Source organism: Liolophura sinensis, chromosome 8 (assembly GCF_032854445.1).
Source record: "Liolophura sinensis isolate JHLJ2023 chromosome 8, CUHK_Ljap_v2, whole genome shotgun sequence".
In the NCBI taxonomy this organism is placed as follows: domain Eukaryota; kingdom Metazoa; phylum Mollusca; class Polyplacophora; order Chitonida; family Chitonidae; genus Liolophura; species Liolophura sinensis.
Window position 1 is genome coordinate 37,180,043 of NC_088302.1, and position 19,613 is coordinate 37,199,655.

Sequence of the window (19,613 nt, forward strand, 5' to 3'; positions counted from 1 at the left end):
TTTACACTTTGACTTGCATTTATTTCCAAAGCATAGAAAATTACTTTAATAGATCTACGTGCACTTTGATTTCAGAAAATGTTCATAGTCACTGTCCTTTTAAGCATACTCTACAAAAATATACATGCACAAAGCAATTTTATATCGTTTTTGAGTTTGAATTTTATAACGTGTTAACTCAACAATACCCCCTTACAAGTGTAGGTATTACTATCAATTGTGGCTTCAATTTCCACCAGATTTTCCGATTTTAGGGCAGTAATCCAGGATCTATGGTAGCGTGAGTGGTCGGTAATCACAGTTCACAACACGAAAGTTTAGCATTGTGAAGAGCATGAACTGTGATTACTGACCAATCTGTTCTCAGGCTTTGAAGCCACACCTGATAATGAATACTTACTTGTTGAGTTAACACATTATTCAATACTTTGAGAAAACAATATAAAATTGCTATTTGCGTGTGTATTATTGTTGAGTTTATATATGTGTAATTTCTTCACTTGCTATTGTTTGACAGTGTTTCCTTGTAGCTACGCTCCTGATATCAATGGATGAATCTTCATACTTTACTGTTAATGAGTAAAGTCTAAGATATACGTGCTGGTATTACCAGTCTGCTTTTTTATCCGGCCAGTCCCAGTAATACTGACATATTCATAGGGATGCCTTAATATACTGGAATGGTATGCTGAAAACACCAGACATGATACCCCACCCAGTCCCATTTTGCCCACCAGTGCTTAGTCTGTCTCCTTACAATTTGGCCACTAAAGTGCCGTCTGACCCTATCATGTATGAGAATCAACAATAGCCATGCAGGATTTCATGATGTGCTGCCATTATTGCTGGCTTATGGTTGCAATTAGGTATCATGCTATTAGGTGATTGTCATGACAGCCAGGAGCTGGAAAGGCGATGACCAGGCTTGCATGGGTGAAATTCAAGACAATTTCACACCAAGAGAGGTGCCAAAACGAATATAACTCATCATTCATTTATTTATTTGAGTGGTGTTTTACGCTGTACTAAAGAATATTTCACTTATACGACAGCGAACAGCATTATGGTGGAAGGAAACCGGGCAGTGCCCCGGGGAAACCCACGACCATCAGCAGGTTGCTGCAGACCTTCCCACTTACAACCGGATAGGAAGCCAGAATGAGCTGGACTTGAACCCACAACAACCGCATTGGTGTGAGGCTCCTGAGTCATTACGCTGCGCTAGCGGACTAACCAACTGAGCCATAACTCATCATTGCTGCTTTTATATTACACAGTTGGATTCACTGATCTTTTTTTTTTTTTTTTAGAATTTTCCATTTAATGCACTGGAAGATACACCTTTAAACAGATGTATACAATGTGACCATTCAACAAAACACCAAGGCTTCAAGTCTAAACAAGAAAGATTAGTACAGATACCTAAGATTTTTTTTAGCCAGTGTTTCAACTAGACAGTATAAACTCACAGGCTATGTGAGATTTATTCTTGTAAAAAAAAACAAAAACAAAAAAAACAACCCCAATCATCAGTCTTAACCAACACAAAACACAGGTAGAAAATGCCTCCTGATCTATCAGTCTGTAGACAGCACCATATTTTACCTTCACTTCACAGCTAGATGTCTTTACAACTACGGATAAAATTACAATGTCCTCTTTCCCTTGATTAATTTTAAATAATACAGTGTATATTATCGCCAGTGATACACACTGTGGTTAAACATACATACACATGTACTGAAGAGTCTTGTTGCCAAATTTCTGCTACAACAGGTGGTGCCCCACATAACTGCATCCTGCACATGTTCACACAGATCAGTACTGAGTAGCCTTTCTACTGTACACACATCAATAGCCTTTCCTTCCTCTAAACCGTGTTCTCATATCCAGCTGAGGAAACAGAGACACAAAGTTAGCATTATTAGAGAATACTGATGGCTTATTTGCTTTGGGTTTAAGGTTGTTTCAGTATTGCTCTGTTTATGTCAAAAGGGTGTCTCCAATGCTGTCATATCTGTAGTGCTGCCTCACTAGAACACAATGCTGAAGACACCAGACACCCACCTGTTGACATTTATTTATTTGATTGGTGTTTTATGCTGTACTTGAAAATATTTCACTTTATACATAACAGTGACCAGAGTTATGGTGGGAGGAAACCGGGCAGAACTTGGAGAAAACCAACGAACATCTGTACATTGGTAGCAGACCTTCCTGCATCCAGCATGAGCTCAAGACTGCACTGGTGAGGGGCTCTTGAGTTGGCACTCTACCCACCTCGGCCACGGAAGTATACAGGCACTGGATGAACCAGAGCTTGCGTATAACTATACCTTGTTTATTACAATAAAACAAAAATAGCCTCCATAATATAAGCTGATGTCTCATACACACTATCTGCTGGATACTTTTCAAGTAAATTTCAGGTGAAAAACAATCAAAACAGCAACAGATTGAAAAGTATGTGCTTCAAATGCACAATTTCACAGTGGATTCAATATCAATTCACCTAAGGTGATGGCATTTTCATTATAAATGTACATGTAGATGGGTGCTATCCATTAAATTGTGTATATGAAATCACATTTATCTATTGTAATAAAAATGGAACAAGGTTAACTTCAAATAAATGTATGATGTGTGTTATGCTTGACTACCTCACTAAAAAGTTTTTCAACAATTCACCTATACAAAGCTCACTATAAATGACACCTGGCTCATTACTGCTTGCAATTATGCGTATTCACTTCATATTTTTTATGCTTCTCTGTTTGGCAAATCTGGGTGTATGTAATAAAATGCTGTTGTGACAGTTTAGTGGTTGGTCTTTATGATTAAAGACATTGCATAACAACACATTTAATCAAGCTAAATGTATGGACTAAATGCAAGGGAATTTACTGCAATCTAATATTGACAATCATATCAATTACAGAAAGCTAACTTTTGTAAAGAAACTCAGTTGCCCGAAAGCATGCGTTTGTAAGATTAAAGGGAGACAATTTCATCTGTTTTCACAGGTTACCTCCCATCCTTGATAGTTTTCTGAAAGTACCATTCTCTATGACAGATCGGAAGCTAGAGACCAAACGGCATGGGTGAAGAAAACAGTTCTCCCAACGTTATTGCATAGGAAAATGCCTATTTTCGAATCCCTGTCAGTGATCTTGCATCTGCTGGATTTGTATAATTTTCTTCATTCAAGAATCAATAATTACATTTTCCAAATGAATCTGTACTCACCAATGACCGTTTACACTCATAAAATGCCCTTCTCAGGCTGTAGCACTCTTCTGGGATATTTGGGTCATTTTTCAACATCAAACATTCCTTTGGTGTTTTACCATGCTGGGGTGGAAAATTGAAACAAGACAGAAAATTACAAAATAATAACATGATTTTAATGTTTATATAATATAGATATTTTGCTCTAATCACGAGTAAGCACAATTATCATGAAGAATATAATTTAAGGCCAGGTGAAAAGAGATACAAATCCATTTCAATTTTTAATCTGCAATGAAATTAAATTTGGTATTTACCTCCTTTTTAGGAGTGCAGGTATATGAGGGTAGGTGTAAAAAAGTTAACTATCACAAAGTTGGGAGAGCAAATGCAACTTAAATATAAGAATTCAGTTTTTTAAAAGTCTTGGCATGAATGGCACTTATCTAATTTTACACCTGAACTCTCCACTTGCTGAGTTCATGTATTTATTTTTAGGGAATAATAGAGTTAAAGTGGTATTAAAATTAGAAAAATTGTAAAAAAAATTAAATGCCTTTAACATCAAGATACATCAACATCATCACCAGTTAAGAACAATTCCAAGAAATTTTTACCTGTATTATCATCATCACATTAAGGTTAATTAACTTTGTGTACAAACTACGTAACTCTTAAAATATCTTTGATCTGAGGTGCCATAAGAATACATACCACTCTAACACAGTCACTCTTTAATAAGCATTCTTTCAGGTCGTCCCTTAGACCAGAACAAGCCACTTTAGGCTTCTTGTCCACATCTTCTTTATCTTCATAATATTTCGGCATTGTCTGAAACATTTGTATGTATCCATATTCATATCAAAATAAGAAAGAATAAAGACAATAAACACAGCTTTGAAGGAACAATGGATGACCCAGCTGAAAAAGTACTGATTTCTTCATGTAGAATATTCTTTGAGCCAAAATATGCTTTAGTGTGACATTTCAAGCTTTAAATCTAGAATGTTCTTCCTACAAGTACATGATTACCCTTACAAATGACATTTGCAGAAGATGTTTGTGAAACAGTATATGAAATTGGTATATATACATGTATGAGCTTGAGTTTTGTCAACATCAAGAATCATAGACTCAAAGTAACTCAGTACTTCATTTGCAAGCAGGTGGAGTAAGAAATACATTTAATATTGGATGATCACTGATGCTTTCAAACATGGCTCAAAATAGTTCATAAGCTCTATATTTTGGACCTATGACGTGAGGCTCTGGAAATCAGGAGCGACATGCCAACCTCATAAAAATTTTGAGGAAATCTCACAAGACAGAGGACGTTTAAGTAATTAAAAATAAGAACTGCACTGCTTTGTAGTAACCTTTTATTATATCAATTATCCAGTTGTTTCTGTTGACAACTCTGTTTAAATGCACCTAGAATTACAAGAGCTAAGGGTGATATCTGGACATTTTCGAAGTCTTGCAATCCCCATACACTTTACCAGGTTTTAGACTATCAGGACAGACTGTATTACTTACATGTACATGTAGTATGTACAGCTTAGTAAAGCTTCCTCGAGCCCATCCTGATGTCTGATATACAAGGATTCCCACAGCTATCTGTTTTACAGAATTTCTGATTCAAACAAGTTTACCAACATCTATCATAAATGTTTCTAATTTGAATTTTGGCAAAGTAGGAGATGGATATTTGAAATACCACAATTAAAAATGATATCCTAATACCCAAGTATTATTATCCTGATACCAACATATTTAAAGGCGAAGACCCCCAAAAAGTAAATAAAGCAAAGAGAAAAAGTTCCTATGGAAGAAATCTTCCAGGCTCATACCTGCATGGGCCTACATGTATTGTAATTTAAACTGCCAAATTATAAAAAAAAAAAAAAGACAGTGAAAGCTCATGAACTGTTTTGAATTAAAAATTTCAACTGATGAATATTACTCTTGATACAACATGGTTTACTCTTGCAGAAAATGAGATTTCTACAAACGGTTGACTTGAGGAAAAGTAAGACGGGCTGAAGTTGTAAATGTAATTGAAATATTCTTGCTGGATAATACAAGGACCTGTTCGAGGCTCCATGAGTCCAGCTCCATGTTGGACTATCAGAGCTAATTTAAAGTAAAAGAAAGCTAAAGTATGAAATAAGGTTCATCATTTTCCTGATGTTCACCAGAAGGAAGGAATTTTTGAGAATATTAATTCACTGATTATCCACTCGTGGGTAAAAAGATCTATTCCAAAATTCAGTGATGTGATTAGAGTTGGAAAAACTTTCTGTGACCTCAGAGTTCCGATTGTATGGTCCATAAAGCCCATCTAATAATTCAAATGTTTGAAGGCCTTTAACTTTATTCACAAAAATTTAAAAAAATAAATGAAAGTGTATAGTTTTAAGTGGTCTATTAAGTGATGCCTACTTCTATTTTTAGATGTCTTTTTCTTTAAATGTCTGAAATGGTGAAATTATACATTCTAAAGATACTTTCCACAGGTGTAACATTGGGCACCACTGCTGAAGTAGTTATTGAACTAACATATATAGCATGTACACACTTAGTTCAGTATATAACCACGAGAAGCTAGTTAAACTGGGGAGAACTAGGATCAAATCCTCGTACCAAACTAGTTGCTGCCTCCCTCTAGTGGATGTGTCACTCGAATCAGAGTTACACGTTTGCAATTATTGGTGCTCAACACGGAGAGGATAACAGTCTATTCTTCTCTCAAACGCTCTCAGCCGAACAAAATATTGCCAAACCTAACGTCAAAGCAATCTCGAAATACATCAGTGTCTGCAAACTTTAAGGCGTGGATACGTAGGCCTACATATTTGATGTTAATTTTTATCTCAAACGCCATGAAAAACCGCCAAGGCAACCGAATCAGTTTTTAAATTGCGCCCTGACGTTGGTCAGGGCGCCATCCTTGGCAAATCTAGCGTCAGAATAATTTGGGAATAGACCTAAAGCATCCATGTACCTACCAAAAGCTAGCAAAGTAGTTTTGCAGACACCAGTTTTCGACACCACGGGCTATATACCTTTTTCTTGTAAAAAAAAAAATATGAATTACACTATTTGTCCAATTGTTAGCTACTAACTAGACACGTAAAGTTGACAACTCTTTCACTACACGATGAGAGATAAATATTGATAAGCTAACGACACTTTACAGTTCCGGCACCTGTCAACTGGGCGCAGCCATTTTGAGAACTGTCAAGTTAGCACATGCGCGGTTTATCATCTTCACTGTTCCGGTGGCCAAGCTGGACGTTTGTTGATGTTGACGAGTTCAAACAGCGAAAGAAGCCAAGTATTTATGTGGTACGTTATCATATTTACACTTGAACTGTTCAGGAATTGGACAGCATTCACCTCTAGCCGATGGAAATCTCATCGAATGAACTAACTTGCTGTGAACTACTGTTTGATGTTTGTACTTATTTTTGTTACACGTTGTTGTTGTTTGACAGATTGTTACCAACACTTACTTTCTAACTAACTAAAAGTGACTAACTGAAGAAATCTTATTACAATCAAACGTAATTAAGCTACAATAGCATTTCGCAATACAAGGGAACACAGGGCCGTTATCTTTCTTCTTAGGTTATTCTGCGCGAATCTGTGCAGATGTAAAATTCCTACAGTCCTAAAGTTTCTACAGTCATTTCATATCCTACCAATTTCTGTCCAATGTCTTTTGATACCCCAGAAATGTTATAAGGATTGCGTAGTTCCTGAATGGGTAAGTCTCATATCGAGCATCATAGGTGAGAGAGTTATGGTGTCAAACAATGCCAGATGTGTCAGATTCATTAATTCACAAAACAAGCACATTTTCATATACTATCGCACTGCGACCGTAAGCTGTGTGTCCCCATTTCGATGTCGTACGGGAACTGAAGGTGGACTTAACATGCCGAGTGTGACTATCATGATTGCCATAGGGATTATCTCCCTTGAATGTGCTCATATCATGTGATTTGTACGGGGTACTATCAAAACAATGTGGTACCCATCATGGGGCAGAGTCTGAAAATATACCTGATTGTAAATCTGTGCAGTTGTCATGGATTGTTTTTGATTTAGCAAGACTCAGAACAGGTTAGTTGATTATGGGAACGACTCGTTTTACAAAGGTGTACGCGAGGGAAGTTTTAATGCACGTTTGAAGATGCTGTAAATGTTCCTTACTATCAATGCAACACATTTGGGGCTGTTTCCCATGGTAACTCACGCGACTATGTTGCTCGATCTGAGAGTTCAATGATTTGATTGCAGTGTCACAGTGATACTGATAGCCGATCTCCTTAAACAGTGTACCAACTTAAACAGCATGTAGTTGACTAAAATTAAACAACTAACTGTATGTTAGTGCTTACTTGAAGAAATATTAATGTAAGTGCCCCTGAACAATGAATTGATATAGTCTATCAGTTCTACAAGACTATGGGGCCTCCGTGGCTCAGTTGGTTAGTGCACTAGCGCAGTGTAATGACCGAGGAGTTTCTCACCAATGCGGTCGCTGTGAGTTCAAGTCCAGATCATGCTGGCTTCCTCTCAGGCCGTACGTGGGAAGGTTTGTCAGCAACCTGCGGATGGTCGTGTGTTTCCCCCGGGCTCTGTCCAGTTTCCACCCACCATAATGGTGGCCGCCGTCATATAAGTGAAATTTTCTTGAGTACGGCATAAAACACCAAAATTTACAGTGTATGAAATGCATTCATTCAAGGGTTATGAAAAAAAACTCATCTTGACAATCAATATAAAATTATTTTGCTGAAAATGCAGACCTGTCACACGTGAAGTACATTGGCAGTTTGGATTCTGTAATTTCTCCTGAGACTCCACTATTTTTCATTTATTTTTTTCCAGATCTGTGATCATTGTGTGACAAATTGGTTGTCACTTCATGATGAGCAACTATGGCAAGGCACATGCCTCCCCTCCCCCGTCTGTCAACGGTTCTCCCCCAATGTCACCTGTACCAGGGGCAGGCCCGGAGCAGATGTGGGGGGCATCCACAGGAGATAATACACGTCTACGAGCACGGCTAACAGCTACAGCAAAGAGATCAAAGTATCTGGGCAGACTTCTAAAATTCAGACAAATGGACTTTGAATATGCATTTTGGCAGATGTTGTATTTGTTTGTCTCCCCACAAAAGGTGTAAGTTGGAAACTTAATTTACTTGTATGGACTTTTGCCGTCTGATTATTATACATGTATTATATTTCTGTATACTATTACAAAGATATGCACCTTTTTGAATTCATTTGCTAGTTTATTTATGAAAACCAGACTCACTGTGCATTTTTTGTTATAAAATTGCACTAGGCCATTAAAATTTCTCCTTTACTATTGTAACTACTGTCTAGAAAAGTTGAGCACACTATTAACACATACATGTAGCATAGTGCTCAGAAGCCAAATAAACCACTGATTGTGAAAAACACTGATTTTTAAGCAGGTACGCAGTCTGCTATCGGGAAGTTATTTGAATACATTGAAGGCTCTAGGCATCCATTTGTTTTATTATGATTCCTATATTTGCCCACACCGCTCATCCAAAAGTGCATTTTTATGGGCAAATAAAAGTAAAAAAATAACTGTTTTAATATTGATACTTTTTTCATAGGATATCATCATGCCTTTTCAGCAATTGCAAAACGCCTTTTAAAATCAACAAAACTCTCAATATCATGCAAGATGAGTGAACTTATGGATAAAATTGCAATATTTTCAGTTATGTCAGATATTATGGTTTCTGACGTATACATATTTTTGTTCTTTGTACAAAAGACATGATGTACAGTACACTGAATGTTTGTATCAGCTAAATATGGACTCACCAGAATCATGTTTTTTTCAGGTACCGAAACTTTCAGTACAGAAAACGTGAGTGACATTTTCCATATTTAGGAAGTGTGGAGTACAATAAGGATTGTAGAAGTGATAATTTATACCTTACTTCATAACTTCGCAGCTGTAAAATTTAGATACATGTATAAAGAAATATAAATCAATTACAACCTAAAGCAAGTTATTTTGTTTGAACTTTTGCAATGAATAATGTTTGTTTTTCATTAATACTGACACACGTGAGATACAGGTTCAATCCTGGCCTTGGACAAGAAAATTTGTGCTTTCCCAAACTCTCACTGTCTGTGGGACCTTGGCACAATTTGTGTGCATATCTTTACATCACATGTTCTTCAGTGTTTTGCCAAAGGTCGTTGGTTTACTCAGAGTACAGCCTGTCTTTTCAATTTATGAATTCTGCCAGTCTAACTGTTTATGGGGCCTTGGTGACAGTATTTGTGTGGCTCTTTGTTCAGTCAAAGAATTCGTTAAAGAAAATGAGTTTTCCACCATTATTGTGTGTAAACATCTGTGTATGACAGTGTCTGTATGTCATGATTGGAGAAATTGACTTTTAACTTGCCAGTGGCGGAATGTTACCCTGGACATGTGTTTTTCCTGCACTCAATAAAATTTGACTACCATCTTATAGGAAAAGAAAATTCTTAATGCAAAGTCAACAAATAGACATAAACTGCCTGAGTGTTTTTTTCTGATGTGCTATGTAATTCTATAAATCAGCTTCTCAACTGGAATTCTTTTGAGGCCCTGGGGTTTGCCATGTTACACTAGTGACTGGAAACACAGTGTCATGTCACTCAAACCTCACGCTTATGTGGCTAAATGGCAGAACAGTGTTTGTTTGACTTCAGCAGAATCTGAAGCCATCACGGGTTATGGAAAGAACTCGTGCCTGATGGTTGAAATTGATAGCATGACACGGCTTTTCATTTTCTCAGTGTGCACAATTTTGCGTATTGGAACGCCTATGTCTTGGGTGTGCAACATCAAAAAAATACAAAAGTATGTATTTTAAACTTTATGTTGGATACTTTATGTTTAATTCTAATTTTGTCTTTTATTTTAAGTATTACATTATATAAATGTATCTATGAAAAAGGGTGAAATAAATAATGACCAAAATATTGTGAATGTCACTTTGGATTATTTTCCATTAACAGAGACCAAGGACCAATGGGCTAGAGACGACCCAGCCTTCCTGGTCTTGCTTAGTTTTTGGCTGTTTGGTATGTTCTTCATGTTACCACTGTAACTTTAACCTCCAGTGTTCTGGTATGTTTTGTAAACTGGTCTTGGAATAAGCGTACTACCATGTTTAAGTGTATTATTGTTCTCTCAAGTAGAAAGTGTATAGAAAACTTGCAGTGGACACTTTGCCTAATTGTTGTATGTTATCGAAAAGGAATTGATTTATATATACTGAAGACGATTTTACAATTACCAGAAAGTTTCACAGCTTTAAATTGTTGCAATAATTGGTATGTTGTATAATTTGTATAATGATGTACTGATTTTACAGTGTAACACCAAAGTACAAGTAGTGGAATTTTTGCACTTCTTTTTCCAGTATATCATGAAAGTTGAATTAATTTGTGGTACAGGTACTGATATCTGTAATTTCTGTTTTTCAGTTTCCTCCATTGGATTTTCACTCTCGCTACATTTGGGGATTACTGGTTTCATCAAATTTTTTCTTTGGGTAGTATTTGTGGACTGCATTGGTGTAGGCATATTGATAGCCTCCTTATTTTGGTGAGTGAAACAGCCAACTTTTAATTCGTCATTTAAAGTGGCATATGATACATTTACAGTTGTATGTATGCTTTCTGTTGCATTCTTTCACAATGATGAATAATTATATAGTTTTCTTTGCCTTAAAAGAACAGACTCAGAGAATTCATTCCTGGCTTTTTCCAAATATGAATATTCCATTATTTTTTTTAGAAACAAAATAATGTCATAACACATTATTTTTGATGTTGATACTTACATTATTCCAGTGGGATATCATCCTGTGTTCTAAACAAATCTTAAATAAATGCTTCAAAATGAGTAGAATTCTCAACATCAGGAAAAATAGTCAATTAGCTGATGAAAGAGATTTTATTTTATTTATTTGCAAATATAGCTATTAGAGCATATTTAGGAGCTAAAATGAGTTTCTGACAACATTGTGCTTCATCTGGTTCAATATTAGCTGAAAAGTCCACTGTATATAACCTCACTGTTTAGTAGCATTTTGTTCAAAGGACAAAGGTTTTTCTTTTATCTGATCTGTTATCTTAATTTGTTATGATTTTTTCCTCCACTATTCATCAGGACTATATTAACTGTATTTGACCTAAGATTTCATCCAGATCTAAGTCACTCCTTTTGCCTGATTTTACGAGTTCTATTGATATTAAAAAGGGTGTGAGGAATTTTTTGTCACAGGAAGGTAGAATATTATCATTCTGGTCAAACGTACATTTCAACCCCAAAACCATTACTTTATGACTTATATTTGCCTGTAAAATGCACTTTTGCGGTGAAGTTTTATGTCAGTGTGAGTTTATGTGTTTACATTCCTTCATCTTATGTTTCAGGTTAATCATGAACCGCTACATGATCACCATGCCACGGAGGGGACAGGATGTAGAGTGGGGATATGCCTTTGATGTTCATCTCAACGCTTTCTTTCCTCTGCTCATGATTTTGCACCTTTTCCAACTTGTATTTTACTATGGTATGACTTGTAAAATTATCCCTGAGCTGACAAGACTTTGAAGCTCTTTTGTCATGCTCATAAGCTATGTATGTCTTTACATTTATTTGAAGATAGGACCACATCAGTGGCATAATGGTTAGAGTGTCTGCCTTGAAGTCGAGAGACCCTGAAATCAAATTGGAATCGGTTTGGTATTACCCAGGTTGGGTCATACCACAGACTAGGTTCTTGCTGCTGCCTCATTCGGCATTCAGCACTGAGAGGGTATCTGCCAGGCTTTACCTGGTTTCCTCTCACCATAATGCTGACTGACATATTACATTGAAATATTCTTGAGTACCCTGTTTCTTCTAAAATTTGGGACACCTGATCTGCTCATCCTAGCCAATATATATGTAATTCTAACAGGAATATTGAGTTTCTTTTTTATCACATGGTTAGACCATCTAATGAAGAACATACTCTTACCTTTACTTTTCCAAAATGCAGGTAAAGAAAGGTAATATTCCACTTTCAACACTATTAAGATCTGTCTCGGATTTTAGAAGAATTAGGATATGGCGTAAAACACCAAAGAAATAATTGAATAAATAAATAAATATTGGACAAACTGCCTGGTTGAGAAATTGTGCTACAAGTTGCCCTTTGGTATTTGTTTCAGCATTAATAGACAATGACCGCTTTGTGGGGTGCTTGGTGGGGAACACGTGCTGGCTTATTGCACTGACTTACTACATATACATCACATTCTTGGGCTATAGTGGTGAGTTATTAAAAAATTTTGGAACCTCTTTGTGAAAGTAGTTTTACTCTTGAAGTTTAACTGCAGTCATTTTTGTAATCATATGTGTGTGTTTTGTGTGTGTTTGATAACTTATAAAATGTTAATATTGTTTCACGATTTAAGGTGCTTGCATTTCAGTCTCCTGGACACATTCTTTTAAGAGGTTTTCCAACATGGTTGACTACAGTGAATTAAACCAATTAAATCATCATTCATCATGACACGCATGTAGATAACTTTTGATTGGTCAATTTAATGGAAAAAAATCAAATCATAAAATAAAAATTACCAGTGTATATTGTTTTGGGTATTGGATTAGAATTGTGTCAAGCATGCTCAAATAATAAGAGCAATGTTCCATCTGATAATGTGGTAGTTTAGTACAGAAGTGTTTTTTGCCTTCTTATAAGTGCACTATTGCCCAAGTGGCATCAAGCCATAGTCTTGTCCTTGGATATGTATGACTAGACCAGAATCCTTACTGACTTTGTAAAAGTTATAAATACATTTATTTTTAAGCTGATATTTGTTACGTTTTTTTTTTATTTCAGCCCTGCCATTTCTGAAGAACACACGGTCTATATTGTTTGCGATCACAGGTATTATTTTAGTATACCTGCTATCTCTCATTTTCAAGTGGAATTTCACCAGGGGTCTCTGTTCATTTTATACCAAACGAGTTATGTAGCATAATACCCATATCAGATGCTTATTGTACATAGCTGTGTAAATACCAAATGTGTCAATGTGTACATAAACCTGTAAGTAAGAGGGTGGGAGCTTGAAAATAGCTGACAGACAATATGTGATAGTTCGTGTATATGGGGCAAATATTTGTTACAATGTGCACTGCTCTGTTGTACAGGTTAGCTTTTGCAAGGAATGGTAATTTAAGATGTTTATGAAAACTTTGTTCTTGTATTAAGCTATTTTGACTGGTGCAGTAATAGTGTATATACATCTTAAAACCATTATGATATATGCTATACGTTTTGAGTATTACCCCAGGGCACGTTGCACACTGTAGACTGCAGCTGCTATTCAGTACACATAGTGTATAGGTTTACTGTAAACTCATCCTGAATCGTCACATGCCTACATTTGATAATGCCACAGTGATAACAGGTGATACATATCATTTAAGTTGACCCTTTTTAATGAGCCTTTAAAGTGCCCAGTGCCTTGGCCCATGTTACATAACAAAACAAGTCCGGCAAAATGCTAGTTGGGACAACTAACAAACCATAACAACTGACATGGATTACCTCCCTTGTGCAATGGGAGATATTTGTATGAAAAGTGTATTTATACAGGGGGCTGTGCTGCAGATTATGAGGAACAAATCTGTTCGCCTGTTTCAAGTCCAGTTTTCTTCATTTTTCCTGTATAGGCGAAGTCATACCTTCTCAGACAAAATCCAACCTCACTAATGGCTAATGCATGGTATTAAAAAATTTATAAAAATTTGTAACACAAGTCATTTTATAATTCCTTATCAGATAGCTATTAAGTTGATGATCTCTGCTGTATAATGATGTAACATGCAGAGATTGTCTTCCCAGTAGATGCTATATATGTATTATAACTATATGGTTAATTTAAACTCACTTTTAAACTTAAAGTTTAAGCTCTGTTTGACATTACTGGACAAGGATTAGTATATGTCACCTTTAATTTTTTTAGTATGTGATTGAACTGCTGCTGTGTCTGCATATGAAGAAAACAAAATAACACTTACACATTTTTATATGAATCAAGGTTTCAGCTGTTATAATTTGGCCATACATGTATGGACACCATTGATAGAATTTCACAAAAATTTCTCAAGTATGTGACCAGTATTCTCTGGTACAGCCTCATTAAGTATTACTCATAATGTACTTCAGAAGTTTGCTACTGTTGTAATGTATGTGATAATAAAGATGTAGGTTTCCATTAAGTTTCATATATTGTGATGACGTATGTGGGAAGGTCTGCCAGCAACCTGATGATGGTTGTGGGTTTCCCCCGGGCTCGGGCCAGTTTCCTCCCACCATAATGCTGGCCACCGTTGTATAAGTGAAATATTCTTGAGTACGGTGTAAAACACCGATCAAATAAATAAATATTGTGATGAGAAATGTTTTCATATGGGTTTTGTTGTGTGGGTCATGGGTATAGTAAACAAGGAAGTGAGGATGTTGATGACCTACATGTATCAGACAAGTATTCACATTAGCCGTAATAGGAAAATCTGATGGTACACATCTGTTAAAATTTGTTTTAATGCTTCATCTTTGCATTTGCTTTCTATTAACATCACAAAATACAGCTATAAAAACAGTATATCATAAAGGAGTTGCCTGTGCATACAGAGGGTGTTCGCTCCCAACTCAGTGTACATATAATCCTTGACCTAGTATATTCATTTTTTGATGAGCACTCTCTTCTGTATGCAAAGTTGTTTTATTAAATCATTGTGCAGAGGAATAAAATACATGATAGATTACTAGATTTAGTAGTTGTCTTTTGCTCAATATTACTTGTTTTGAGTCGAGCCCATGCAAGCTTCCTCTGCAGTTGTACATAGGAATGTCTGTCAGCAACCTACAAATGGTTGTGGGTTTCAACAACCAATACAGTATGGCAATCACCATTGTAATGTAGTTTGGCAACCACCATTCAACTAACCAATAAATATTACGGCTATAGTATGACTGACCAAGCAGTTTAGGCCATTTGTGACCCCATTGATAAATGAGGTCACATGTGGGTAGTGTGGCAGGAATGCAGTGAGGTGCAGTAGTTACTTTTTGGGAGAAGCCCTGGTTAGTTCTTGGAAGAAGCCCTGGCTTTTTACCTCTGGGAAAAAGGTCTAGTATTTCTTTGGAGAAGTCCATGTTTTCTCTTTGGAGAAGTTCTGGTTTCCTTTTGTGAGAAGTTCTGGTTTCCCTTTGGAAGAGGTCATGGTTTCTTCTTGGCAAAAGCCCTGGGTTCTTGTTAGGAGGTCCTTGTTAGCTTATTGAAGAAGTCCTGATTTCCTTCTTGGGAAAGGTCAGGTTACCTCTTGGTTACAACATATACAGGGAGGATAAATACATGTAAAACAAGATTGGTGGTGAGACACTCTGGGCTGGGTATTGACACCTCAGGACCAGACAAACTCAAAGACTTAATTGTTATTTATTTATTTATTGGACTGGTGTTTAACCTCCATATAATGCCGTTCTGAGAAATATTACACATAGTTACATGATGGGTCAGTTTGCCAGCAAGAACAATGTTTAATGTAGTCGACTGAGTCAGCAAGTGCCCTTAGCTTATTTGCAGTGTGTAACTTAAACTAACTTTGCCGCAACTACTCTCATCATTCCCAGCTTTTCAAACACTTTCCTCAAATCTCACAACCTTTTTATACATCAAAGTTTTTTTCAATACGACTTTTAACAGCAAAACTGTATGGACTAAATACTATGTTCAAAAAGTTTTGAGCTTTTCAGATAGTTCAGAATCAAACTTCTACTGTGTCAGGATATACACAATAAAATGTAGCTCGAACTCCCTGGAATGATATGTCACAGTGTCCTCTTTAGGATCTACCCGCGAGTATGAGAGTCGCCTAGCGACAGAACAGCGACCTTGCAAGAGTACAGGAAACAATTACCAACATGAAATGCGATCTTTCTGCTGCCCTTAGGCCCGTGCCAGATATGTCTCCTTTCAGCGAAATGATTTTCAATCCGTTCGCTGATAACAAGCTTCTTAATTCTGCAATTCACCACTGATATTATTGGAGTTGAATTCCTGATGGCAGTGTCAATGACATTAATCAGAACAGCGATCTTTCTACATTATACGTTATAAGATGAGTAGGCCTTGCCCTTTACTTCGCGGCTCATGATCGACATTTTTAATTTCCAACAATATTATACGACAAATGTTTCTTCAAGAAAAATGAGCAAATGACCGAAACTTAGCACAGTCGGTAGTGCGCGAAGCCATAGCGTCTTGACATTGTCAGATAGCCAATATTGATTGATTCATACATTGGTGTCTAATGCATCCTCAAGAATGTTTTACTCCTTCGACGACAGTCAGTGTCCTGGGTGAAAAAATGGAAAGTCCGAAGTGAACCAGCGGCCTTTGTCATATGACTGACGAACTTTTCTACGAGGATTTTTACTGGTTGAAGGCAAGTGCCTGATTTCCAACGAATTGCAAAGAAGACCACCTAAACAGGTTGCTGACAGCTTATTGCCATTTGAACGTTATGGGCGGGTGGATCTCAAAAATTGTTTTGACATGCTGGGCGTGCCTGGGCGATTGAAAGATGGGCATGTTGATATTCCCGCCACAACCGGCCCCTAAATGTTAAAACCTTTTCGGAGCTGAGTGTTTCAGAGCTTAGGCTGTGGATTAGTTTTGAAATCTGTTGATGAGAAAACAATTGTCATAAATGATAATACACCTGGGCGTTTTGTTTTATTTTATTCACATCAAATCAAAGAGGTCCATATGGACCCAGGAATATGATCGATAACATTAGTATAGTTAACAGATACATAACAAATACCGGTATATTTTGTTACATATAGTATATAAATAGACCAACATTACATTTGGCAATTCCACAATGTATAAAATACAATGTCACACCATGAAGTAGATGTGTAGATATATGCAGCATGCAACCAATATCCCAATACTTCAATCCGGTAGAATAGCAATAGCGCTTCGCACTGATGTTTGAACTTATTAACCTCCATAGATATGTTACTGCCAATATCCTGTTAGAGAACATTAAAATATCTTTGCGATCTAACGCATATACGATCCATGTCATACGCATATATGCTTTCGTTTTTGCCCAACAATTGTTCCAGATGCTGTCCGATTTTTTCTGTAGGGTCACGTTGTAAAACCTCAGATCACGTTTGAATACCAGCCCAATCCATGCATAAGTTTTGTATATTTAATCATTTCTATGATTCTTTTTGATGGTTTGTATCCATTGAATAATTATGTCTAACATTGTCCGTTCTTGATAAAATTGGTTCACAGTGTGCAGATTCAATTTGTTTTAAATGTTACAAGGTACGATATATACACTATACGCAGTACCCTTCGGTGTATTGTTAACAAAGTAAGGATAATTAACAATGCCGAAATAGAACTCATTTCTCTTGTCGTAAAGGTAGCAGAAAGAAACGTTGTCGTCTTTGTACGAATAGTCCAAAGAAGTCTTCTACGAAATTCCAAGTAAGATTTACAGTGTTGAAGTATGTAGTAGAAGTACTCTCTCCTCTTTCGTGTTCTACTTTATTGTCCCAGAAAGGGTGGAGTTACACAGTTCTAAATCCCCAGAATGAACAAATCGAGGCTTACAGGTTGAGAAATCGTAAATGGCTCAGTTTAGTGTTGGAACTAAATAAAGCCGACCACTTTGCAGATCGGTGTAAAGCTACCGTTTGCACTATATTTTAAAGAGTTGCCTTACTATTCAACTTGCTTATGTATATTTATTTCCATCATAGGTTTGTGAGTATAGGCCTTTGTAGATTTATACTAATGGTCATTTGGATTAAGTACCATATTTACGATTCATCTGGGAGCCATACACAGATGTATAATGGGGTTAGAAAGTCGCAGCGGCAATTTCTTTAATAGCCTGTTCAGCTCTGAAGCTATAGGTTTGGAAGTCTTAAACCGCCTGTATGAAGGAGAAGCGATGCGTCCTGCACGAATGCAATTTGAATACCATAACGAGTGGAGACAAAAATCGGTCCATTTCCATTCACCAGGAATTCAATAGATCCGTTTTATTGGTTCCCGTGCTCTTAGACAGCCTTCATCTCAAGCAGATGTGATTGACTTCAAAACAATCTGGGTGATGTTTTCCCAATGGAGATGGCGCTAGCCAATTACCAAAGGCGCGAGACGAGAACATAGCAGTCTTAACTCACCGGACAAGGACCGGTGTTAGCTTTTGGTTGGGGGAAAGGGGGAGTGGGGTATAAGTTGGAAAAACCATGCCCTTCAGCTTATAACTCATTGTGTTATCATAGCTCCTCTATAAGAAACTAATGTGTTTATTATGAGGACTGGAGTAGGGGATGTATTATTGGGCACGTCCTCCGGTCGACCGCAACAAAATACTGAGTCAGCTGGGGTAAAGCTACAGATGCCCCGATAACCCAATTGTAAGGGGATGACACGAGTGTCCAAAGGTCCCACTGCGATCTGGAGATGGACAGATAAAACTCATCACGTTACTGGGTATATATCTGACCAAAGTTTATACTAAGCGTGTACCTCCTAATGCATATAACATGGTTAAACAGGCAATCTTTAAACACACCAGTTAGGTCATTTTAAACTTTTCGGGACGATATGCTGTCAATGTATACATGTATATGCTAACATGGTTTTACAACCTCTGTTAAAGATTAATGGAGAATTTTAACTACAACCGTCACACTTTTCAATTGTCTTGTCCAAGAATCGGGTTCCTGGAGGCAATCCTATTACCTCCGTTGTGAAGGTGACCCTGATATTTTGCATGGGCTTCTTCTTTCCCCAAATAAGCAGTTCTAGTAGGCAGAGATTCAAGCCATATATGTCAGGTAATTTTAAATGTGAATGGCATGACCCTTCATTTCGTTGGTCAGGTATTGAAGTAAAGACAACTGATTGAATGAAATGAACGTTCTGAATTGTCTCATCGCCTCATTGCCCTAGAAAGGTGCGAGCCTTATAATAGTATATTATAAGGCTACCCCTAAAATTGTGCTATGCCTCACCTTGCTGTAGAAGGTTGTTTAGCTGAATTTATATTCTTCAGTTGAAAGCTAATCTACATGTACCTGCATCATTTTATCTTACCACCGAAAGCACGTGTAAAATTTCACCAAGGCGATTTCCCAAAACAGCCTAGCGATACTTCGATCTGATCCTGATGCTGGGTACAGGGGTCACAAAAGAATTTCCTGGGGTATACACCGTAAAAGC

General features: G+C 36.9%; 2 protein-coding genes across 4 annotated transcripts; one reads left to right on the forward strand and one right to left on the reverse strand.

The window, feature by feature from the left end:
• Nucleotides 1–22: 22 nt before the first annotated feature.
• On the reverse strand, nt 23–6,455 carry LOC135472137 (cytochrome c oxidase assembly factor 5-like). Of its 3 annotated transcripts, XM_064751497.1 has the most exons (5): nt 6,237–6,455; nt 4,765–4,845; nt 3,943–4,059; nt 3,247–3,351; nt 25–1,893 (listed from the first exon to the last, which is right to left on the reverse strand). In XM_064751497.1, exons 3-5 carry the CDS (start codon nt 4,054–4,056, stop codon nt 1,852–1,854), a joined length of 261 nt encoding a protein of 86 aa, XP_064607567.1. In that variant the 5' UTR covers nt 4,057–4,059; nt 4,765–4,845; nt 6,237–6,455; the 3' UTR covers nt 25–1,851. The 3 variants fall into 3 exon arrangements, with proteins under 3 accessions (XP_064607568.1, XP_064607567.1, XP_064607566.1); XM_064751498.1 differs by lacking the exons at nt 4,765–4,845; nt 6,237–6,455 and adding an exon at nt 5,872–6,005 and having other exon boundaries at nt 23–1,893; XM_064751496.1 differs by lacking the exon at nt 4,765–4,845 and having other exon boundaries at nt 42–1,893.
• Nucleotides 6,456–6,511: 56 nt separating this feature from the next.
• Nucleotides 6,512–15,111, forward strand: LOC135472135 (protein unc-50 homolog). Its single transcript, XM_064751492.1, has 8 exons — nt 6,512–6,576; nt 8,128–8,421; nt 9,125–9,150; nt 10,296–10,361; nt 10,767–10,887; nt 11,721–11,860; nt 12,504–12,605; nt 13,178–15,111. The coding sequence occupies exons 2-8, from the start codon at nt 8,165–8,167 to the stop codon at nt 13,312–13,314; spliced, it is 849 nt and encodes a 282-aa protein (XP_064607562.1). The 5' UTR covers nt 6,512–6,576; nt 8,128–8,164; the 3' UTR covers nt 13,315–15,111.
• Nucleotides 15,112–19,613: the final 4,502 nt, after the last annotated feature.